Source organism: Pelodiscus sinensis, chromosome 10 (assembly GCF_052426305.1).
Source record: "Pelodiscus sinensis isolate ZL-2025 chromosome 10, ASM5242630v1, whole genome shotgun sequence".
Lineage (NCBI taxonomy): Eukaryota > Metazoa > Chordata > Testudines > Trionychidae > Pelodiscus > Pelodiscus sinensis.
The window spans coordinates 53,194,991-53,214,541 of NC_143061.1; the positions used below are offsets into that span (position 1 = coordinate 53,194,991).

Here is a 19,551-nt window from a genome sequence, read left to right on the forward strand (position 1 = left end):
CCCGCTCCTTCCCGTCCTCACCCCGCTCCACCCCTGCCCCCCCGCTCCTTCCCGTCCTCACCCCGCTCCACCCCCTGTCCCCCCCGCTCCTTCCCGTCCTCACCCCGCTCCACCCCTGCCCCTCCGCTCCTTCCCGTCCTCACCCCGCTCCACCCCTGCCCCCCCACTCCTTCCCGTCCTCACCCCGCTCCACCCCCTGTCCCCCCCGCTCCTTCCCGTCCTCACCCCGCTCCACCCCCCCTATTCCCCCCGCTCCTTCCCATCCTCACCACGCTCCACCCCCTGTCCCCCCTACCCCGTCCTCACCCCGCTCCACCCCCTGTCCCTCCCCTACCCCGTCCTCACCCCGCTCCACCCCGTCCCCCTGCTCCCCTCCGTCCTCACCCCACTCCACCCCCTGTCCCCCCCGCTCCTTCCCGTCCTCACCCCGCTCCATCCCCTGTCCCCCCCGCTCCTTCCCGTCCTCACCCCACTCCACCCCCTGTCCCTCCCACTCCTTCCCGTCCCCACCATCCTGCTCCACCCCCTGTCCCCTCCACTCCTTCCCGTCCTCACCCCACTCCACCCCCTGTTCCCCTCCATCCTCACCCCGCTCCACACCCTGTCCCCCCTGCTCCCCCCCAACCTCACCCCGCTCCACCCCCTGTCCCCCCCGCTCCTTCCCGTCCCCACCATCCTGCTCCATCCCCTGCCCCCAGCTCGCCCCCCCATCCTCACCCCGCTCCACCCCCCATCCTCAACCCGCTCTACCCCCCTGTCCCTCCGCTCCCCTCTGTCCTCACCCCACTCCACCCCGCTGTCCCCCTGCTCCCCCTGTCCTGCTCCACCCCCTGCCCCCCTCCCCCCAGCCCACCCTCCCCCCTGCCCCCCATCCTCACCCCCTCCTTCCCCTCCCATCCTCACCCCGCTCCACCCTCCTGTTCCCCCCCACTCCCTCCATCCCGCTCCACCCCCCGTCCCCAGCCCACTCTTCCCCTGTCCTCCAGCCCACTCCACCCTGAGCTCCCAGTCTGCTCCTCCCTGCCCCCAGCCCGCTCCACCACCTGCCCCCAGCCCACTCCTCCCCTGCCCCCAGCCCGGCTCCCATCCGCATTGCTCGGGGAAGTGAGATGAGCTGGGGCCGGTTGCTCCGCTTCCCACCTCCCCGATGAGTGCAGGGGTAGGCTGACCCTGCTGCCAGTGCCAGGCCCCCGGTAGCCTCTGGGCAGCCCCCCCCCAACCGTACGGAGGGACGGCTCTGCTTCCAGCCACCGGCCCAGCACGGCCTAGGGGCTCTGCCCCCCAGCGCCCGTAGCCCGGCCACAGCAGGGCCAGCCGAGCCGCTCACCACGCCGATGGAGAAGTAGTTGTTGATGATGCTGTACGGGACGGGGTCGCCATTCTCCTCCCTGTCGGCGGGGATGACGTCAATGCGCCAGCGGTCCAGCATGACCTCCGTGCTGTGCTCCACGTCCTTCAGCACCTTCAGCAGGCTGCCCCCCTCGTAACCTGGCGGGCGGAGCGGGGGGCTCGCCGTTAGTGCCGGGCGGGGCCGGGGTCACCCAGGGGCCTCGCTGGGGCAGCACCCAGGCCACGAGGAGCTGGCGGCAGGAGGCCCCGGCCACACCAGGCCCCGTGTAGCGCAGGGCCTAGCTGGGGGGACGGGGGGACAGCCAGGGCTGCTGGCGTCACACAGGGCCCCGCACTGGCTGCAATGGCAGACCTGACCATGCGGCGGGGAGGGCCTCTGCGGGGCCGGGGGCAGGGCAAGACGGGAGCGTGTGGGGGAGCCAGGCCTGGGCAGACGCAGGAGATGGGGGGCACCGGCACTTCCTCACCAAGGGTCAAACCCAGGCCTCAGTGGGGAAGGCACCAAACTCTGTCCAACAGCTCATCAGGGAGACACCCCGCGCTTCAGTGACTGGTGTCAGGGCGGAGTCTGGGGGCCCCGGGGCAGAGCCGGGTTGGGGTCTGGGGGTTCCCGGGGCAGAGCCGGGTTGGGGTCTGGGGGCCCCGGGGCAGAGCCGGGTCGGGGTCTGGGGGTTCCCGGGGCAGAGCCGGGTTGGGGTCTGGGGGCCCCGGGGCAGAGCCGGGTCGGGTTCCCGGGGCAGAGCCAGGTCGGGGTATGGGGGTTCCCGGGGCAGAGCCGGGTTGGGGTCTGGGGGCCCCGGGGCAGAGCCGGGTTGGGGTCTGGGGGTCCCCGGGGCAGAGCCGGGTCGGGGTCTGGGGGTCCCCGGGGCAGAGCCGGTTCGGGGTCTGGGGGCCCCCGGAGCAGAGCCGGGTTGGGGTCTGGGGGCCCCGGGGCAGAGCCGGGTCGGGGTCTGGGGGTCCCCGGGGCAGAGCCGGGTCGGGGTCTGGGGGCCCCGGGGCAGAGCCGGGTTGGGGTCTGGGGGCCCCCGGGGCAGAGCCGGGTCGGGGTCTGGGGATCCCCGGGGCAGAGCCGGGTTCGGGTCTGGGGGGGCCCAGGGGCAGAGCCGGGTCGGGGTCTGGGGGCCCCCGGGGCAGAGCCGGGTCGGGGTCTGGGGATCCCCGGGGCAGAGCCGGGTTCGGGTCTGGGGGTCCCAGGGGCAGAGACGGGTCGGGGTCTGGGGGTTCCCGGGGCAGAGCCGGGTTGGGGTCTGGGGGTCCCCGGGGCAGAGCCGGGTCGGGGTCTGGGGGTTCCCGGGGCAGAGCCGGGTTGGGGTCTGGGGTTCCCCGGGGCAGAGCTGGGTCGGGTTCCCGGGGCAGAGCCGGGTCGGAGTCTGGGGGTCCCCAGGGCAGAGCTGGGTCGGGTTCCCGGGGCAGAGCCGGGTCGGGGTCTGGGGGTCCCCAGGGCAGAGCTGGGTCGGGGTCTGGGGTTCCCCGGGGCAGAGCTGGGTCGGGTTCCCGGGGCAGAGCCGGGTCGGGGTCTGGGGGTCCCCAGGGCAGAGCTGGGTCGGGGTCTGGGGGTCCCCGGGGCAGAGCCGGGTCGGGGTCTGGGGGTCCCCAGGGCAGAGCCGGGTCGGGGTCTGGGGGTCCCCGAGGCAGAGCCGGGTCGGGGTCTGGGGGTCCCCGGGGCAGAGCCGGGTTGGGGTCTGGGGGTCCCCGGGGCAGAGCCGGGTCGGGGTCTGGGAGTCCCCGAGGCAGAGCCGGGTCGGGGTCTGGGAGTCCCCGGGGCAGAGCCGGGTCGGGGTCTGGGGGTCCCCGGGGCAGAGCCGGGTCGGGGTCTGGGGGTTCCCGGGGCAGAGCCGGGTTGGGGTCTGGAGGTCCCCGGGGCAGAGCCGGGTCGGGGTCTGGGGGTCCCCGAGGCAGAGCCGGGTCGGGGTCTGGGGGTTCCCGGGGCAGAGCCGGGTCGGGGTCTGGGGGTTCCCGGGGCAGAGCCGGGTCGGGGTCTGGGGGTTCCCGGGGCAGAGCCGGGTCGGGGTCTGGGGGTCCCCGGGGCAGAGCCGGGTCGGGGTCTGGGGGTCCCCGGGGCAGAGCCGGGTCGGGGTCTGGGGGCCCCCGGGGCAGAGCCGGGTCGGGGTCTGGGGGCCCCGGGGCAGAGCCGGGTCGGGGTCTGGGGGTCCCCGGGGCAGAGCTGGGTCGGGGTCTGGGAGTCCCCGGGGCAGAGCCGGGTTAGGGTCTGGGGGTCCCCGGGGCAGAGCCGGGTCGGGGTCTGGGGCCCCCGGGGCAGAGCCAAGTTGGGGTCTGGGAGTCCCCGGGGCAGAGCTGGGTCGGGGTCTGGGGGTCCCCGGGGCAGAGCCAAGTTGGGGTCTGGGAGTCCCCGGGGCAGAGCTGGGTCGGGGTCTGGGGGTCCCCGGGGCAGAGCCGGGTCGGGGTCTGGGGCCCCCGGGGCAGAGCCGGGTCGGGGTCTGGGGGTCCCCGGGGCAGAGCCGGGTTGGGGTCTGGGGGCCCCCGGGGCAGAGCCGGGTCGGGGTCTGGGGCCCCCGGGGCAGAGCCAGGTCGGGGTCTGGGGGTCCCCGGGGCAGAGCCGGGTCGGGGTCTGGGGGTCCCCGGGGCAGAGCCGGGTTGGGGTCTGGGGGTCCCCGGGGCAGAGCTGGGTCGGGGTCTGGGGGTCCCCGGGGCAGAGCCGGGTTAGGGTCTGGGGGTCCCCGGGGAAGAGCTGGGTCGGGGTCTGGGGGTCCCCGGGGCAGAGCCGGGTTGGGGTCTGGGGGTCCCCGGGGCAGAGCCGGGTCGGGGTCTGGGGTCCCCGGGGCAGAGCCGGGTCGGGGTCTGGGGGTCCCCGGGGCAGAGCCGGGTCGGGGTCTGGGGGTCCCCAGGGCAGAGCCTTGCCGCTCCTCTGGCTCTTGCTAGAACAGCAGCTTAGGCCCTGGGTGCCCCTGCCCAGAGAGGGACTCAGGCGGTTCTCGTGGGCCCTCTGGCCTCCTCCGGACCCCGTCCTGGAGCCACAGGAGTGAGAGCGGCATCCAGCCGGGAGCTGAGCCGCGGAGAGTCACGGCCAGGCCGGCCGCCCCGGGCACCCTCCCCTCACCGAGGCTCTTCTCCGGGGCCCGTTGCAGGCCAGCCGGGCTCCTCCCTTGGCGAGGCTGGCGCGTGGGTGCATCCGGCCCCTCCTCTCTGCTGCCGGGCTGCTCTCCCCTGTGGCGGCTCATCCCAGGCCGCCGGGGAAGGCAGCGGGGTCCGGCCCAGCATCCCAGGAGCCCGGCACCGAGTCACGAGGGCCTGCTCCTGGCTCCGGGTAAAGAGACCCGGAAGGGCAGGCTCCATCAACAGCAGGCACCGCTGGGGGCTCGTCAGGTCGCTCCTGCCAGGGTCTCAGCTGTTTTGCCCGGCTTCAGCCCCCATCGCTGCGTCTCTGCCACGTCCCGGCCAGGCCAGCCGGGGGATGAGCTAGCGCCAGCGTCGGGGGCTGCCTCCCCGAGGGGCTACGAAGGGCGACCCATCACACGGAGCCCCGAGAGGCACGCAGTGGCCATGGCGGTGACGGCGACCGCCCCTCAGCTCCGGGCCGGACCCACAAGGGCCTCTCCGGGCAGCACTCACCGGCTGAGCCTAGAGGCCTACCCGGGCCGGGTCAGTGGCCTTGAATGCTGCAGGAATGCTGCAAACAGCCCTTTGGGACAGACCTCCCGGCTCCGTCACGCACCATCACCAGGAGAGGGTGGTTCGTAGCCAGAGAGAGCAGAGTGCAAACGCCCGGCTGGACCCAGTAAGGCTGCTCCTGGAGAGGCTGGGGACACCTCACTTTGGTGAGGGCCGAACCGAAACTGGGCTGTTCAGCACATCGCACGCTCCACGCACGCTCCATGCACACTCCACGCACGCTTCACGCACGCTCCATGCACGCTTGTGTTGCTCCATGTACACACTGCACGCTTCAAACTGGGCCATCCAGCGCATCGCACACTCCATGCACACTCCACACACGCTTGCGTTGATCCATGTATGCACTGCACGCTTCAAACTGGGCCATCCAGCGCATCGCACGCTCCATGCACACTCCACACACGCTTGCGTTGATCCATGTATGCACTGCATGCTTCAAACTGGGCCATCCAGCGCATCGCACGCTCCATGCACACTCCACACACGCTTGCGTTGATCCATGTATGCACTGCACGCTTCAAACTGGGCCATCCAGCGCATCGCACGCTCCACGCACACTCCACGCACACTTGCATTGCTCCATGTACACACTGCACGCTTCAAACTGGGCCATCCAGCGCATCACATGCTCCATGCACACTCCACACATGCTTGCGTTGCTCCATGTACGCACTGCCTGCTTCAAACTGGGCCGTCCAGCGCATCACACGCTCCATGAACACTCCACACACGCTTGCGTTGATCCATGTATGCACTGCACTCTTCAAACGGGGCCATCCAGAGCATCGCATACTCCATGCACGCTCCACGCACGCTTGCGTTTCTCCATGAATGCATTGCACGCTTCAAACTGGGCCATCCAGAGCATCGCACGCTCCATGCACGCTCCACGCACGCTTGCGTTTCTCCATGAATGCATTGCACGCTTCAAACTGGGCCATCCAGCACATCGCACGCTCCATGCACACTCCACGCACGCTTGCGTTGCTCCATGCATGCATTGCACGCTGCACGTACGCGCCAGACTCGGCCATCCAGTGCATCGCACTTTCCACAGGGCTCCATTTCCTTGGTGCTCCAGGTTGGGCAGGGCTGCCAGGCAGGAAAACCCCGAGCCTTAGATTGGAGTTTGGCGCAATGCCCCTTGCCAGGCTCGGTGCAAGAGAGCAGAGAGCCACCCAGCGTGACTCCGGAGTGGGGGCTGGAGGGGGCTGGATGCCCACGCTGGCGAGAACTCCCTCCTCTACCTTCTGTAGAGAAACAGCAGCACCCATCCATAGGCCTCCACGCGCGTCACAACGGAGGCCGGAGTCCGTATCCCCATTTTACCGAGGCGCAGAGCGTTAAGCGGCCTGCATAAGGTCGCACAGCCAGGAATAGAACCCGTGTACTGGGTCCCAGTCCGGTGCTCTGCCCACTAGCCCCCACAGCCCCCACCAGGGCACAGGGAGGAGCCCCTCGCCCCCTTCCGGAGAGCCCAGGAAAGCCTCACCTCCGCCCCAGCGCAGGCACCTGGCCAAGTCGTTGCCGGTTCCCAGCGGCAGGACGGCCACGGGCGGGTGCTTCGGCATGTTGGCCTTGTCTGCAGCGCAAAGGGAGAGGGCCGTGAGCATTGACCGGGCACCGCGCGGCTGGGCCCCCCCGACAACCCCACCACGCCAGGCAGGGCTAAAAAGTGTCTTCGTGGCACTGCAGGGCGGGAGCAGACCTGGGAGAGCGCAGCGTTCTCCGCCCCCGGCCATTCCTCCCACACGGGGCGGGAGCTCCGGGCCCTCCCCGACCCGGGCAGGCTCCAGACCACGACGGGAGAGAGCCAGCTCCCATCCCAGCGTCTCTGCCGGGGTCCAGGCTCGCCCGCGCCACGGCGCTACCGAGCTCCGGCCCCCGCTCCCTAGTCACCTATGCAGTCCAGGATCCAGCCGACCGTCCCGTCCCCGCCGCAGGCCAGGACCCGGAAGTGGGGCGTGTCATGGAAAAAGTTCAACCTGGAAAGTGGCAGCACAAGGCGGGGGAGTCAGGGGCCGGCTTGTGGCTGGCGGGGTGGGCGAGGCGGGGGGGGGGGCAGGGACGCGGCATACCCCGGCGTCGGGCCCCCTCGGTCCAGGTTGTACACTTGGCGGGGGTTGAGCAGGTAGTGGAACTTCCGAAGGACTCTGCGGAGAAAGCGGCGAGTGAGGCAGGAACGGCCCCTGGCCACGAGGGAGAAATGGGCCGTCTGGCCTGGGGGAGGGCGGCCAGGGACCCACCGCAGGGCCCGGCGGGTCCCTGGGGATCCGGCTGCCCAGATCCAGGGGCCTGCCTGGGGAGGCAAAGGCTCAGGCGGTGGCTCCGGGGAGCAGAGGACGTACCTTTCTCCTTGTCTCCCTCCGCTCTTCGGGTTCACGAACACCAGCAGGGGGTGGGTCCCAGGCCGGGGGGTGATCTGCAACACAGATCACAGAACACGGGCCCGTGGGACAGGGCTGAAAGGGGGGAGGGTGCCTCGGAGAGCCGGAGGGCCCTGCCGTAGAGGAAGTGGCACAGGACGGGCCGGCCCGTGCTCTAGGGAGGGGGGAGGAAGGCGCCAGCGAGGGACACGGCTCCAGCAGGTGCTGGGGGACACGACAATGTGCGTCGGGGTGCGGGTGCCAGGCCTGTTGCGCCAGGCGCTGTACAAACACAGATCGAGGGGCCAGTCCCGGACACCGTCCGTATAAGACGAGAGGCGACAGGTGGATGCCGGAGGCCGAGGGGGAGCATGGAGACGATGCTAGTGCCATAAAATGACCGGGCCTTGGCGTTTCGGAAGCGTCATCTCAGAACCAAGAGGCTCCGAAAGGGACAAGTAAAGGCCAGTGCAGGGACGGGGTCACAGAGTCACTGAGCGTGACCCCAGCTGGCCAGGACTGGCAGGGGCCTCGGGAGATCGAGTCCAGCCCCCTGCCCTCACGGCAGGTCCAAGCACCGTCTAGATCATCCCTGACAGGTGTCTGTCCAACCTGCTCTGAGATATCTCCGGTGATGGGGATTCCACAACCTCCCCAGGCAACTTATCCCAGTGTTTCACCACCCTGACAGGCAGGAAGTTTTTCCTAATGTCCAACCTAAACCTCCCCTGCTGTAATTGAAGCCCATTGCTTCTTGGCCTATCCTCAGAGGCCAAGATGAACAATTTTTCTCCCTCCTCCTTGTAACCCCCTTTTATATACTTGAAAACTGCTCTCATATCCCCTCTCAGTCTTCTCCTTTCCAAACTAAACAAGCCCAATTCCTTCAGCCTCCCCTCATCGCTCATGTTCTCTCGACCTTTAATCATTCTTGTTGCTCTTCTCTGGACCCTCCCCAATTTCTCCACATCCTTCTTGAAATGCGGTGCCCAGAACTGGACACAATATCCAACTGAGGCCTAACCAGCACAGAGCAGAGCGGGAGAACGACTCCTCGTGTCTTGCTCACAACACTCCTGTTAATGCCTCCCAGACTCATGTTTGCTTTTTTTGCCATATTGTCACACTGTTGACTCCTAGGGTATGTCTACACTGCCAGCCTAGTTCGAACTAGGGTGGCTAATGTAGGCAACCGAAGTTGCAAATGAAGCCCGGGATTTGAATTTCCCCGGCTTCATTTGCATCTTGCCGGGCGCCGCCATTTTTAAAGCCCCGTTAGTTCAGACTCCGTGCCCGCGGCTACTCACGGCACGAACTAGGTAGTTCGGACTAGGCTTCCTATTCCGAACTACCGTTACTCCTCCCAAATTTGACCCCTGCAGAACCCCACTTGTTATGCCCTTCCAGCATGACTGTGAACCATTGATAACTACTCTCTGGGAACGGTTATCCAGACTCTTACGCACCCACCTTACAGTAGCCCCGTCTAGGGTGTATTTCTCTAGCTTATTGCTAAGAAAGTCAGGTGAGAACAGTCTAGCCCCCGTCAGGCCCACATCCCCGACTGGCCTAGGCCTGAGACGTCAGCGCCCCGGCCCTGGGCTTGTCGCTCCCAGCCCAGCGTCTGCGCCGCCCGGAGACGGAAGCAGCTCGGAGCCACCTGCCTGCAGGCCGTGCCCGTCCAGCGTGGTGGTGTTGAATTTGAAGGTCTGGGTGGTGTCATCTGGGCAGGTGCTGGCCGGGGACTCGCTGTCGGATTTCCTGGGGTGGGACTGCCGGTCCTTCGGGAAGCACAAGGATGCACAGGGTGTAAGACGGGAAGGAAGAGCGGCGCGGAGAAGGGGCTAGGCCAGTTGCCAGAGCGGGGGCGGGGTCTGGGACAGGGTAGAGGCGGGTTCTGGGGCAGAGCAGGGGTGGGGCCTGGGGCAGAGCGGGGGCAGGGCCTGGGACAGGGGAGAGGCGGAGCCTGGGACAGAGCAGGGGCGGGGCCTGGGACAGGGGAGAGGTGGGGCCTGGGGCAGAGCGGGGGCGGGGCCTGGGACAGGGGAGAGGCGGGGCCTGGGGCAGAGCGGGGGCAGGGCCTGGGACAGGGGAGAGGCGGGGCCTGGGGCAGAGCGGGGGCGGGGCCTGGGACAGGGGAGAGGCGAGGCCTGGGGCAGAGCGGGGACGAGGCCTGAGGCAGGGGGGAGGCGGGGCCTGGGGCAGGGCGGGGGCGGGGCCTGGGGCAGAGCAGGGGCGGGGCCTGGGGCAGGGCGGGGGCGGGGCCTGGGGCAGAGCAGGGGCGGGGCCTGGGGCAGGGCGGGAGCGGGGCCTGGGGCAGAGCGGGGGTGGGGCCTGGGACAGGGGAGAGGCGGGGCCTGGGGCAGAGCGGGGGCGGGGCCTGGGACAGGGGAGAGGCGGGGCCTGGGGCAGAGTGGGGACGAGGCCTGGGGCAGGGGGGAGGCGGGGCCTAGGGCAGAGCGGGGACGAGGCCTGGGGCAGGGCAGGGGCGGGGCCTGGGGCAGGGGCGGGGCCTGGGGCAGAGCGGGGGCGGGGCCTGGGACAGGGGAGAGGCGGGGCCTGGGGCAGGGCGGGGGCGGGGCCTGGGGCAGAGCAGGGGCGGGGCCTGGGGCAGAGCAGGGGCGGGGCGTGGGTGGTGCTGCGGGCGGAAGAGGCAGACCCGGGAGCTGCCCTGGCGGAGGGGAAGCGTCGCCCCCGCCCACGCGGGTGTGGTCTGCTGTGCCGCGTGCCCTGCGAAGCGGAGCCGATCTCCGAAGCCCCGTGGAAGGCCGGGGATGCTGCGGCCGGGTGCCCTGCCTGACCCCTCCGGCCCGTGGCAGGGCAGCGCTCTCAGGTCGTCTGCCCTCGCAGCCCTACACTGTGAAGGGGCTGGGTGACCAGAGTCCAGGCTGTGCCGCGCGGTGCCCTGCGGGCGGCGGCATCGGGACACGGCGCCGTGTCTGTGGCGAGAGCCGGGAGCATGCAGCAGGGCCAGGCTGCCGGTTCAGGGCCGGCTGCCTGGGCTGGGGTCACCTTGCTCCCCGGGCCGGCAGGGGGGCGCCACGCCCTGGAGCAGGCTGGCTGGGGGGCTGGTGAGGGCGTGTGCGCGCCCGTGTAGGCGCGACCTACCAGAACCACCGGGCAGATGTCGGAGGGCAGCAAGACGTGGTCCTTGAGCTGCCCCCCGTCGCACTCCGGCTTCACGTGGGAGGCACATTTGTTGTGAAGCTGGAGGGAGAGAGAGGAAGGAGGGTGAGCGTGGGACCGGCCTTCCCCTGGCCCCGGAGAGCCCGGCGCTGTCTTGGGGCTGAGGCGGGGCAGAGTCGGCTGCTCTGCCGGTATCGCTGCTCGGCGGGGAGGGGCAGGCCAGAGGCGAGACTCCCTCAGCCCACAGCTCACCCGCCGTCCATGGCGATGCCAGAGCTGCTGAGTCCTCTGCCCTGGGCTAGGCCCTGCCCATTGACTGTCCCTGCCCGGGCTGCCCCCCAGGGCTGGCCCCCCACGGAAGGGAGGCTAACGTGGGCTGGGAACCCCCCGGAGGCGTCTCCAGGCCTGTGACTGGCGGGACCCTGCCTGTGTGTCGGGCCCGGGAATTGCCAGCCCCTGCGTGGCCGCGGGAGCAACAGCGGAGCTTGGAGAACCCAGTTCTCCGGGGAGCCGGCCCCATTCTCCTGCCCCCTCGCACAGCCCAGCGCTGCTGGCACGGCCGGAGGAGAGCCAGCGTCCCGGCCCAGGGCCACCGTGGGCCGCTCATTCCCTCGAGCCGGACGCCGGCTGCTCAGCCCTCGGGGACAGCAGCTCACGGGGGGCTCACGAGGACCGGGACCGGCTCGTTTCACACAGCCCGGCAGCTCACCTCCAGCCTGTGGACCCTCTTGGCTGGGAACCTAGCAGCTAGTGGCTTTGTGTGCCCCCCCGCCCCCAGGTCCTTCCGTCTGCCCGCACGTCACCCCCGCGTGTGCTCACTGAGGTCTGGCACCATGCACAGTGCAGCCCGGTGATGCCCTGGTAGCACTTGATGCTTTTGTGGCACCGGTCGCACTTGACCGGGGAGTTCCCCTCGATCCAGGTGTGCGGCATGACCTGAAAGAGCAGGCGAGACGTGAGAGGCGGGGCCCGCGGGCCCAGTCCTGCGACCCAGAGCCAACCGGCCACAGGGATCGGGCACAGAGCGAGGCCGCTGAGTCTCTCTCTGGGGGCCCTGGGAAAACGGGGTGTGGAATAGGGATGCTGTAGCGTCAGGCCCGGCCACAAGGGTCGCAAGGCCCAAAGCGGCGTCTTGTACGGCTGTGTCTGATACAAGGGCAGCAGGGCAGAGTGGCAGGGGGCTCCTCAGGAGCGGGGCCGGAGTGCACTGGCTGCCGTCCCCGCCCCACGCTGGCTGCCGTCCCCGCCCCGCACTGGCTGCCGTCCCCACCCTGCACTGGCAGCCGTCCCCGCCCCGCACTGACAGCCGTCCCCACCCCGCGCTGGCAGCCGTCCCCGCCCCGCACTGGCTGCCGTCCCCGCCCCGCACTGGCTGCCGTCCCCGCCCCGCACTGGCAGCCGTCCCCGCCCCGCACTGACAGCCGTCCCCGCCCCGCGCTGGCAGCCGTCCCCGCCCCGCACTGGCAGCCGTCCCCGCCCCGCACTGACAGCCGTCCCCACCCCGCACTGACAGCCGTCCCCGCCCCGCACTGACAGCCGTCCCCGCCCCGCACTGGCAGCCGTCCCCGCCCCGCACTGGCAGCCGTCCCCGCCCCGCGCTGGCTGCCGTCCCCGCCCCGCACTGACAGCCGTCCCCGCCCCGCACTGGCAGCCGTCCCCGCCCCGCACTGGCTGCCGTCCCCGCCCCGCACTGGCAGCTGTCCCCGCCCCGCAATGGCTGCCGTCCCCGCCCCGCACTGGCAGCCGTCCCCGCCCCGCACTGGCAGCTGTCCCCGCCCCGCAATGGCTGCCGTCCCCGCCCCGCAATGGCTGCCGTCCCCGCCCCCCGCTGGCTGCCGTCCCCGCCCCGCGCTGACAGCCGTCCCCACCCCACAGTGGCTGCCGTCCCCGCCCCGCACTGGCTGCCGTCCCCGCCCCACAGTGGCTGCCGTCCCCGCCCCACACTGGCAGCCGTCCCCGCCCCACACTGACAGCCGTCCCCGCCCCACACTGGCAGCCGTCCCCGCCCCACACTGGCAGCCGTCCCCGTCCCGCACTGACAGCCGTCCCCGCCCCACACTGACAGCCGTCCCCGCCCCGCACTGGCTGCCGTCCGCGTCCCACACTGGCAGCTGTCCCCGCCCCGCACTGGCAGCCATCCCCGCCCCACAGTGGCTGCCGTCCCCGCCCCGCACTGGCAGCCGTCCCTGCCCCGCACTGACAGCCGTCCCTGCCCCACAGTGGCTGCCGTCCCCGCCCCGCACTGGCAGCCGTCCCTGCCCCGCACTGACAGCCGTCCCCGCCCCGCACTGGCAGCCGTCCCCGCCCCGCACTGGCAGCCGTCCCCGCCCCGCACTGACAGCCGTCCCTGCCCCGCACTGACAGCCGTCCCCGCCCCGCACTGGCAGCCGTCCCCGCCCCGCACTGACAGCCGTCCCTGCCCCGCACTGACAGCCGTCCCTGCCCCGCACTGGCAGCCGTCCCCGCCCCGCACTGACAGCCGTCCCCGCCCCGCACTGACAGCCGTCCCCGCCCCGCACTGACAGCCGTCCCCGCCCCGCACTGGCAGCCGTCCCCGCCCCGCACTGGCAGCCGTCCCTGCCCCGCACTGACAGCCGTCCCCGCCCCGCACTGGCAGCCGTCCCCGCCCCGCACTGACAGCCGTCCCTGCCCCGCACTGACAGCCGTCCCCGCCCCGCACTGGCAGCCGTCCCCGCCCCACACTGACAGCCGTCCCCGCCCCGGACTGGCAGCCGTCCCCGCCCCAGGGACTATAGAAAAGTCGAGTAACCGAGAAGAATTCATGAGGTAAATCGACTATTCAGTTAACCGATATTGAACATCCCTACTGTGGACCCTGGCAGCGTGGGGCTCTCAAAGCGACACTCCTCGCTCGTGGCGAGGCCGGGTTGGGCAGCCAGCTGCCCGCTACTCTGGCAGGGCAATCCCCGGGCTCGCGGCAGAGCCAGCGGCGAAACGGGCCGGCAGGTGTGTGCACACGGGCGACTCACACTGGCGTTCCTCTTGGATTTCACGTAGGTGCTGATGCACGAGGCAATCTCCTTGGACACGCACCTCTCGTGGACGGTGTATTTGCAGACTGCAGCGGAGAGGGGAGAAAGGAGTCAGTGGCAGGACCTCACCTCATGTACGGCCCGTGCGTTTCAGAGCTGCTCCGGGCCACGGAGCTGGGCCGTGTGAGGTGCTGCGAGGGGAACGAGGCAGCTACCTGCCCCCTGGCCGGTGGGGAGAGGCGGGGGGAGCTAGCCACTCCCTGCCTCCAGACCCCACTGAATTAACAGGGGAGCAGGCAGCCGGAGGGCGATACCGTGGGGTGCAGGGATGAGCAGCTCCCCCTGCTGGCCAAGGTGAGTGACGGCGCAGTGTCACTGCAGGGACCTGGGTGCGGAGCCGGGCCAAGCTTGCAGGGCCGTGAGGAGAAAAGGCCCCAACTTAGCGGGCACCGGGGTGCATGGCAGCTGGCAGGCCCTCGACCTTGGGCCTGGCGCGCGAGGCCAGGGGCTGCCGGGCTGAATGCTACGTGGTCGCTGCGCCCTCTGGCGCCCCGCTGGGCCTGGGGCTCCCCTGGGGTTACGGGCTCGGGCCAGGGCTGTGCGGCAGGGCCAGGGCAGGGGCTGCCTGCCGGGGAGGGGCCGGGCGTGGGGCGCAGGACTCACAGGAGCAGCACAAGCCCTGTTTCCGCACCCCCAGCAGCATGGTGCGGCAGAAGTTGCAGTAGGCGGGTTTCTTGAAGTGCTTCAGTCTCCAGGCGTGCTGCCCGTCGTCCTTCACGGTCTGCAGGCAGAGCACAGGGGCAGTGAGGGAGGGGCCCGGCGGGCGCCTGGGGGGCGGGAGGGGAGGGTGGGGCAGCAGCTGGCTGGCCCCAGGGACTGTCCGAGGTCCATTCTGGAAGAGCAGCTGACCTGCTTGGGCACCCGTGTGCTTTCCCACTGTGTGCGCGTCCCGTGGGTGGCTTTGCCCTTTGCTTTCCATTGCTCGTACCCCCCAAACCCCTAGAATCACCTGTGACAAAGCCCCCTGCCCCCAACTTCTTCCCATCAGCAAACTGCGGGGCCATGTCTCGTGGGGTCCGTCCTGCGCCCGGCGCAGACCACCAAGCTGGGAGGGGTCGCCAGCGCTTCCGAGACAGGATACGAATTCCCAAGGGCCTCGCCCGATTAGCGCCGCCGTCTGAATTCAGCCCGGCGGGATTCAGCGCAGATCAGGGCAAAGCGCGCCGCTCGGGAAGGAGAAATCCAACGCCCGTGTGTGCCGGGGGGACCAGCGGGGGGTAGGTCGGCTGGAAAGGCTGAGGGGCGCGAGGGGGTCACCAATCGAATGCGATAGCCGCGGGATGTCGTGGTAAGAAGGCCACGGTAAGGCCAAGGTAAGAGGTGTATTAACAGCAGGGCCCTAGGCCACAGCGGGTGAGCCGTGGCCCATTCTGGGTGTCCCGCACTAGGGGAGTGGAGCCAAACTGGAGAGATCCAGAGGGGAGCCACACAAACGATAAAAGCGTTAGAAGACGTGGCCAGTGAGCAGAGCCAACCCCCCCGACTGCGTTTAGTCTTGAGCCGAGAAGACAGAGAGGGTGGGACCCACACGCCTCCGGGGGGACGGAATGTCACACGTCTGGTGGCACCCAGACCACGGACAGCTGGAGACGTCGTGGGGGGCTTTGAGAAAGAAGATGGTGATCAACCCGCCGCCATTTTCTCCGCCTGGAGGAGCAGACGCAGGGAGATGAAGCCGCAGCAGAAGAGACGGGCTGGAGATTAGGAAAAGCTTTCTGCCACGCGGCGTGGGCCGCTCCGGGGGCCGTGGCTTTGGGAATTGCCATGGGAGGTTCCAAGGAAGCGGGGGGAATCACCTGTGTGCTGGGGACCCTGAGAATCCCTGCACTAGGACTGTCCACGTGGGTATGTCTACGCCAGGCTGGCGGTATCATTCCCCGCTCCCGGCGACACCCCGCTCTGGCTCTGACCCATGCTAAAGACAGTGTGGAGAAGGCTGGAAGGGGCCAAGCCCCCAAGTACTGGCCCCGGGTTTCAGACAGGGGCATACTTGAAGCGGGGAGGAGATGGCTAACTCATGCAGCTGCTCACTTCTATTTTCAACCAGCTGGAAATCACCACCCCCGGGTGGCCACGCTCGCCGTGTGCCCGGCGAAGAGGTGCACAGGAGCTACTACACAGGGAACGCTGTGCTCTAGCGTTCTGCTCTGCCTGTCAAACACCGGAATAAATTGCTAAGGGGGGTTGTGGAATCTCCATCTCGAGATATCTCAGAGCAGGTTGGACAGACCTGTCAGGGATGATCTAGACGGTGCGTGGTCCTGCCGTGAGGGCAGGGGACTGGCCCTGACGACTTCTCAAGGTCCCTGCCAGTCCTGCCAGTCCATGATTTGCTGGGCTGCAAAGGCCTTTCTGTACGGACCAACGGGAGGTCGTTTCCAGGCGCGCAGCGGGGGCTCGGGCCGTCGGGCGAGCTCAAGAGGAATTTCCCAGGTAGACTTCCCCTCCCGCCCTTGAGTTTCACAAATAATTCCTTCCACTCTCTGTTTGCCAGACGCCCTCAAGTGGCTTCCAAGTGAGTCTAACGTGTTTGCTGGGCAAAGCCGTTCGCTGGCAGATGAAAGCAAAATCTGCCCAGGCCCGGTTTGCTCAGCCTGCGAGCGGCGCTGCCCCGGGGCCTGCACACGAGACGTTTGTGTGCCCCGGCTGGGCACAAGCACTTGCCAAGAGTCACTTCAAAGTCCTTATTTCCGTCCACACGCCTGCCAATCCGCGTGCGCCCTGGCTCAGCGGGGGAAGCCCAACGCAAACACAGCTGCAGGGCAGGGGTCGGGCATTGCAAACGCCTATGGGCAGCACATTTTGCTGGGAGGGCTGCAGGCTAATACGCACCTTAAATATAAGGAGCTTAATCAGAACGAATGAATCACCTCGGGGAGTCGAGACATTTCAACTAAAGACCTTCACTCTGCCCCTTGTGCTTCCTCACACAGTGAATCAGTCCCATAATTGATCATTGAGAACTGGCAGGGACCCCGAGAGTCATCGAGTCCAGCCCCCTGCCCTCACAGCAGGACCAAGCACCGTCTAGACCATCCCTGACAGGTGCCTGTCCGCCCCGCTCCTAAATCTCTCCAGTGATGGGGATTCCACAACCCCCCTAGGCAATTTATTCCAGTGTTTCATCACCCTGGGAGCTAGGACGATTTTCCTCATGTCCAATCTAAACCTCCTTTGCTGCAATTTAAGCCCATTGCTTCTTGTCCTGTCATCGGAGATTTGGCCACGACTGAGTATTTTACTCACAATTCATAGTTTTGAAATGATCGAGAATTTTAAACGGTGTTTTTAAGAAGCAGCAAGCCTTGTGCGTCTGAAATCCCAAATCGCTGCGACACGAGACTGAAACCGTAGGTAGGAACCACGGGTGTTGGAACAGAGGGGACGGGCCATGGCAGTGGGGGGAAGAGATGGCATGGGGGCGGGCCCTTAGCAGGAAGGGGTTGCGCAAGGGGTGGGGCTTTGGGGGGAGGAGCCATGCAGGGCGGTGGAGCCTTCGTTTCCTGCTGGGAACAGCTTTTACCCCTCCACTGCAAGATCTAAATCTCTTGTCCTCATCAGTGTTCCCTGTAAGCTGGGTGCTCGTGTGGCTGTTCAGGAGAGAGTTAAATGCCACCCGGCTGATTAGCAGAGCACCCACAGCCGGGTGTTTAATTTCTACTGGTGGTGCACATGCCCCGGTGCAAGTGAAAAAAATTATTCTGCACATGGAGGAAAAAAAGCCACACCTGGATGGAAAAGATTAGAGGGAGCATGTGTCCGCATGTACCTCTCCTTAGAGTGGCGGAAGCCCATGGCAGCTGAAGCAGCATGGCCCGTAGATTATAGCTCAGGATACAGAGACATCTCAGAGCCTGGACCCAGGCCTGGGCAAGCGGGTGACCAGAGACCTTGGGCCAGGCTCCTCCCAAAGGTAACTCTGGCCCCGGGACTTGCTAGCGTCCCCGAGCTGCTGGCTGTCACCCTGCCCACCCGCTGCAGGTAAGTGCTCACGGGTGTTTGCTGGGGAGCGGGCTGCCGACCCAGCCTGTCCCGCCTGCGCTCGGGGGACCTTCTCGAGAAGGCCCCGTGCATGCTCTGTCTAGGCACCGAGCAGCCTGGCTATGCAGGGGGGCTGGCGAAGGAAGGCGGGTGAGAAGCCATGGCCGGGAACACTGGGTTTGTGAGGCTCTGGCGCCCCCCGGAGCCTGACCGTGCTCAGTGGATGCTCCCCGAGCTGCCCACCGCCCAACCTTGCTGCCCCGCTGAGCGTCCAGGGGGCTGGCTCACGCTCTGCCCCTGCGGAGCTGGGGGCTTCGGGGCAGAACAACGGCCCCCGGGTGTCAGGCGGGTGGAGCTCTCTCCGGGCCCATGCAGCCATCTCGGAGGGGGGTTGGCGTGGGGGCTGCTGAGTTACATCTGAGCCCAAGGCTGGGCGCGGCCGTCTCTGCCCAGACCCGGCGACTCACAGTCTCCATCCCCAGCAAGACCAGCAAGGGGATGGTGGTCATGCCACCGCGGATCCACTCTTCCAGCGTCACTGTCCCATCATGGTCGAAGTCGATTTCCTCCATCATCTCCTTCAAAATCTAGAGGAAACACGAGTCCAGGGGAGTCACCATGTGCCTGAAGGTAGCGATCCTGAACCTTGCACACACCATGCACGATGGCCAGTGATCCTGCACCTTGCACACCCCTTGCACGATGGCCAGCAATCCTGCACCTTGCACACCCCTTGCACGATGGCCAGCGATCCTGCACCTTGCACACCCCTTGCACAATGGCCAGCGATCCTGCACCTTGCACACCCCTTGCACGATGGCCAGCGATCCTGCACCTTGCACACACCTTGCACGATGGCCTGCGATCCTGCACCTTGCACACCCCTTGCACGATGGCCTGCGATCCTGCACCTTGCACACCCCTTGCACGATGGCCAGCGATCCTGCATCTTGCACGATGGCCTGCAATCCTGCACCTTGCACACACCTTGCACAATGGCCAGCGATCCTGCACCTTGCACACACCTTGCACAATGGCCAGCGATCCTGCACCTTGCACACCCCTTGCACGATGGCCTGCAATCCTGCACTTTGCACACACCTTGCACGATGGCCAGCGATCCTGCATCTTGCACACACCTTGCACGATGGCCAGCGATCCTGCATCTTGCACACACTTTGCATAATGGCCAGTGATCCTGCACCTTGCACACACCTTGCACAATGGCCAGTGATCCTGCACCTTGCACACACCTTGCACAATGGCCAGTGATCCTGCACCTTGCACACACCTTGCACAATGGCCAGTGATCCTGCACCTTGCACACACCTTGCACGATGGCCAGTGATCCTGCTTATTGCATGCACCTTGCACAATGGCCAGTGATCCTGCACCTTGCACACACCTTCATGATGGCCAGTGATCCTGCACCTTGTAGATCCTGCACCTTGCACGCACCTTGCACGATGGCCAGTGATCCCGCTCATTGCATGCACCTTGCACAATGGCCAGTGATCCTGCACCTTGCACACACCTTGCACGATGGCCAGTGATCCTGCTTATTGCATGCACCTTGCACAATGGCCAGTGATCCTGCACCTTGCACACACCTTGCATGATGGCCAGTGATCCTGCACCTTGTAGATCCTGCACCTTGCACGCACCTTGCACGATGGCCAGTGATCCCGCTTATCTCACACACCTCACACAATGGGTAGTGATCTCACTCATCACACACACCTTTCCCAATGGCTGGTGATCCAACACATTGCACACTCCCTGCACTATAGTCAGTGATCCTGTATGTTGCACGCACCTTGCCCAATGGCTCTTGATCCTGCTCCTCACACACACCTTGCAGGAGGGGTCCGTGCATTCCCATCATTTAGGGACCCGATCAGTGACACAAGGCAGAGGCCTGCACAATCCCAGGAGGCCTGCACTGGCCCCAGAATATTTACACCAGCCCGGTTCAGTCCTCCCACCGCAGCCCTCTCAGGCTCCCTGCCCCCCAACCAGTCCATCAGGCCTCCGACAGCGCG

The 19,551-nt window shown here is 67.6% G+C and overlaps 1 protein-coding gene across 3 annotated transcripts in view; it reads right to left on the bottom strand.

Annotated features, from left to right (window-relative positions):
- Positions 1-19,551, bottom strand: part of DGKG (diacylglycerol kinase gamma) — a 139,337-nt gene that overhangs the window by 26,516 nt on the left and 93,270 nt on the right. For all 3 annotated transcript variants that reach the window (XM_075937332.2, XM_089780900.1, XM_089780901.1), the window contains exons 10-20: positions 17,977-18,096; positions 14,132-14,249; positions 13,466-13,554; positions 11,295-11,411; positions 10,458-10,556; positions 9,014-9,130; positions 7,332-7,405; positions 7,062-7,136; positions 6,883-6,968; positions 6,476-6,565; positions 1,328-1,488 (exon numbers count right to left, since the gene is read on the bottom strand). In XM_075937332.2, coding sequence (XP_075793447.2) covers positions 1,328-1,488; positions 6,476-6,565; positions 6,883-6,968; positions 7,062-7,136; positions 7,332-7,405; positions 9,014-9,130; positions 10,458-10,556; positions 11,295-11,411; positions 13,466-13,554; positions 14,132-14,249; positions 17,977-18,096 — 1,146 coding nt within the window. The remainder of the gene's footprint in view (positions 1-1,327; positions 1,489-6,475; positions 6,566-6,882; positions 6,969-7,061; positions 7,137-7,331; positions 7,406-9,013; positions 9,131-10,457; positions 10,557-11,294; positions 11,412-13,465; positions 13,555-14,131; positions 14,250-17,976; positions 18,097-19,551) is intronic.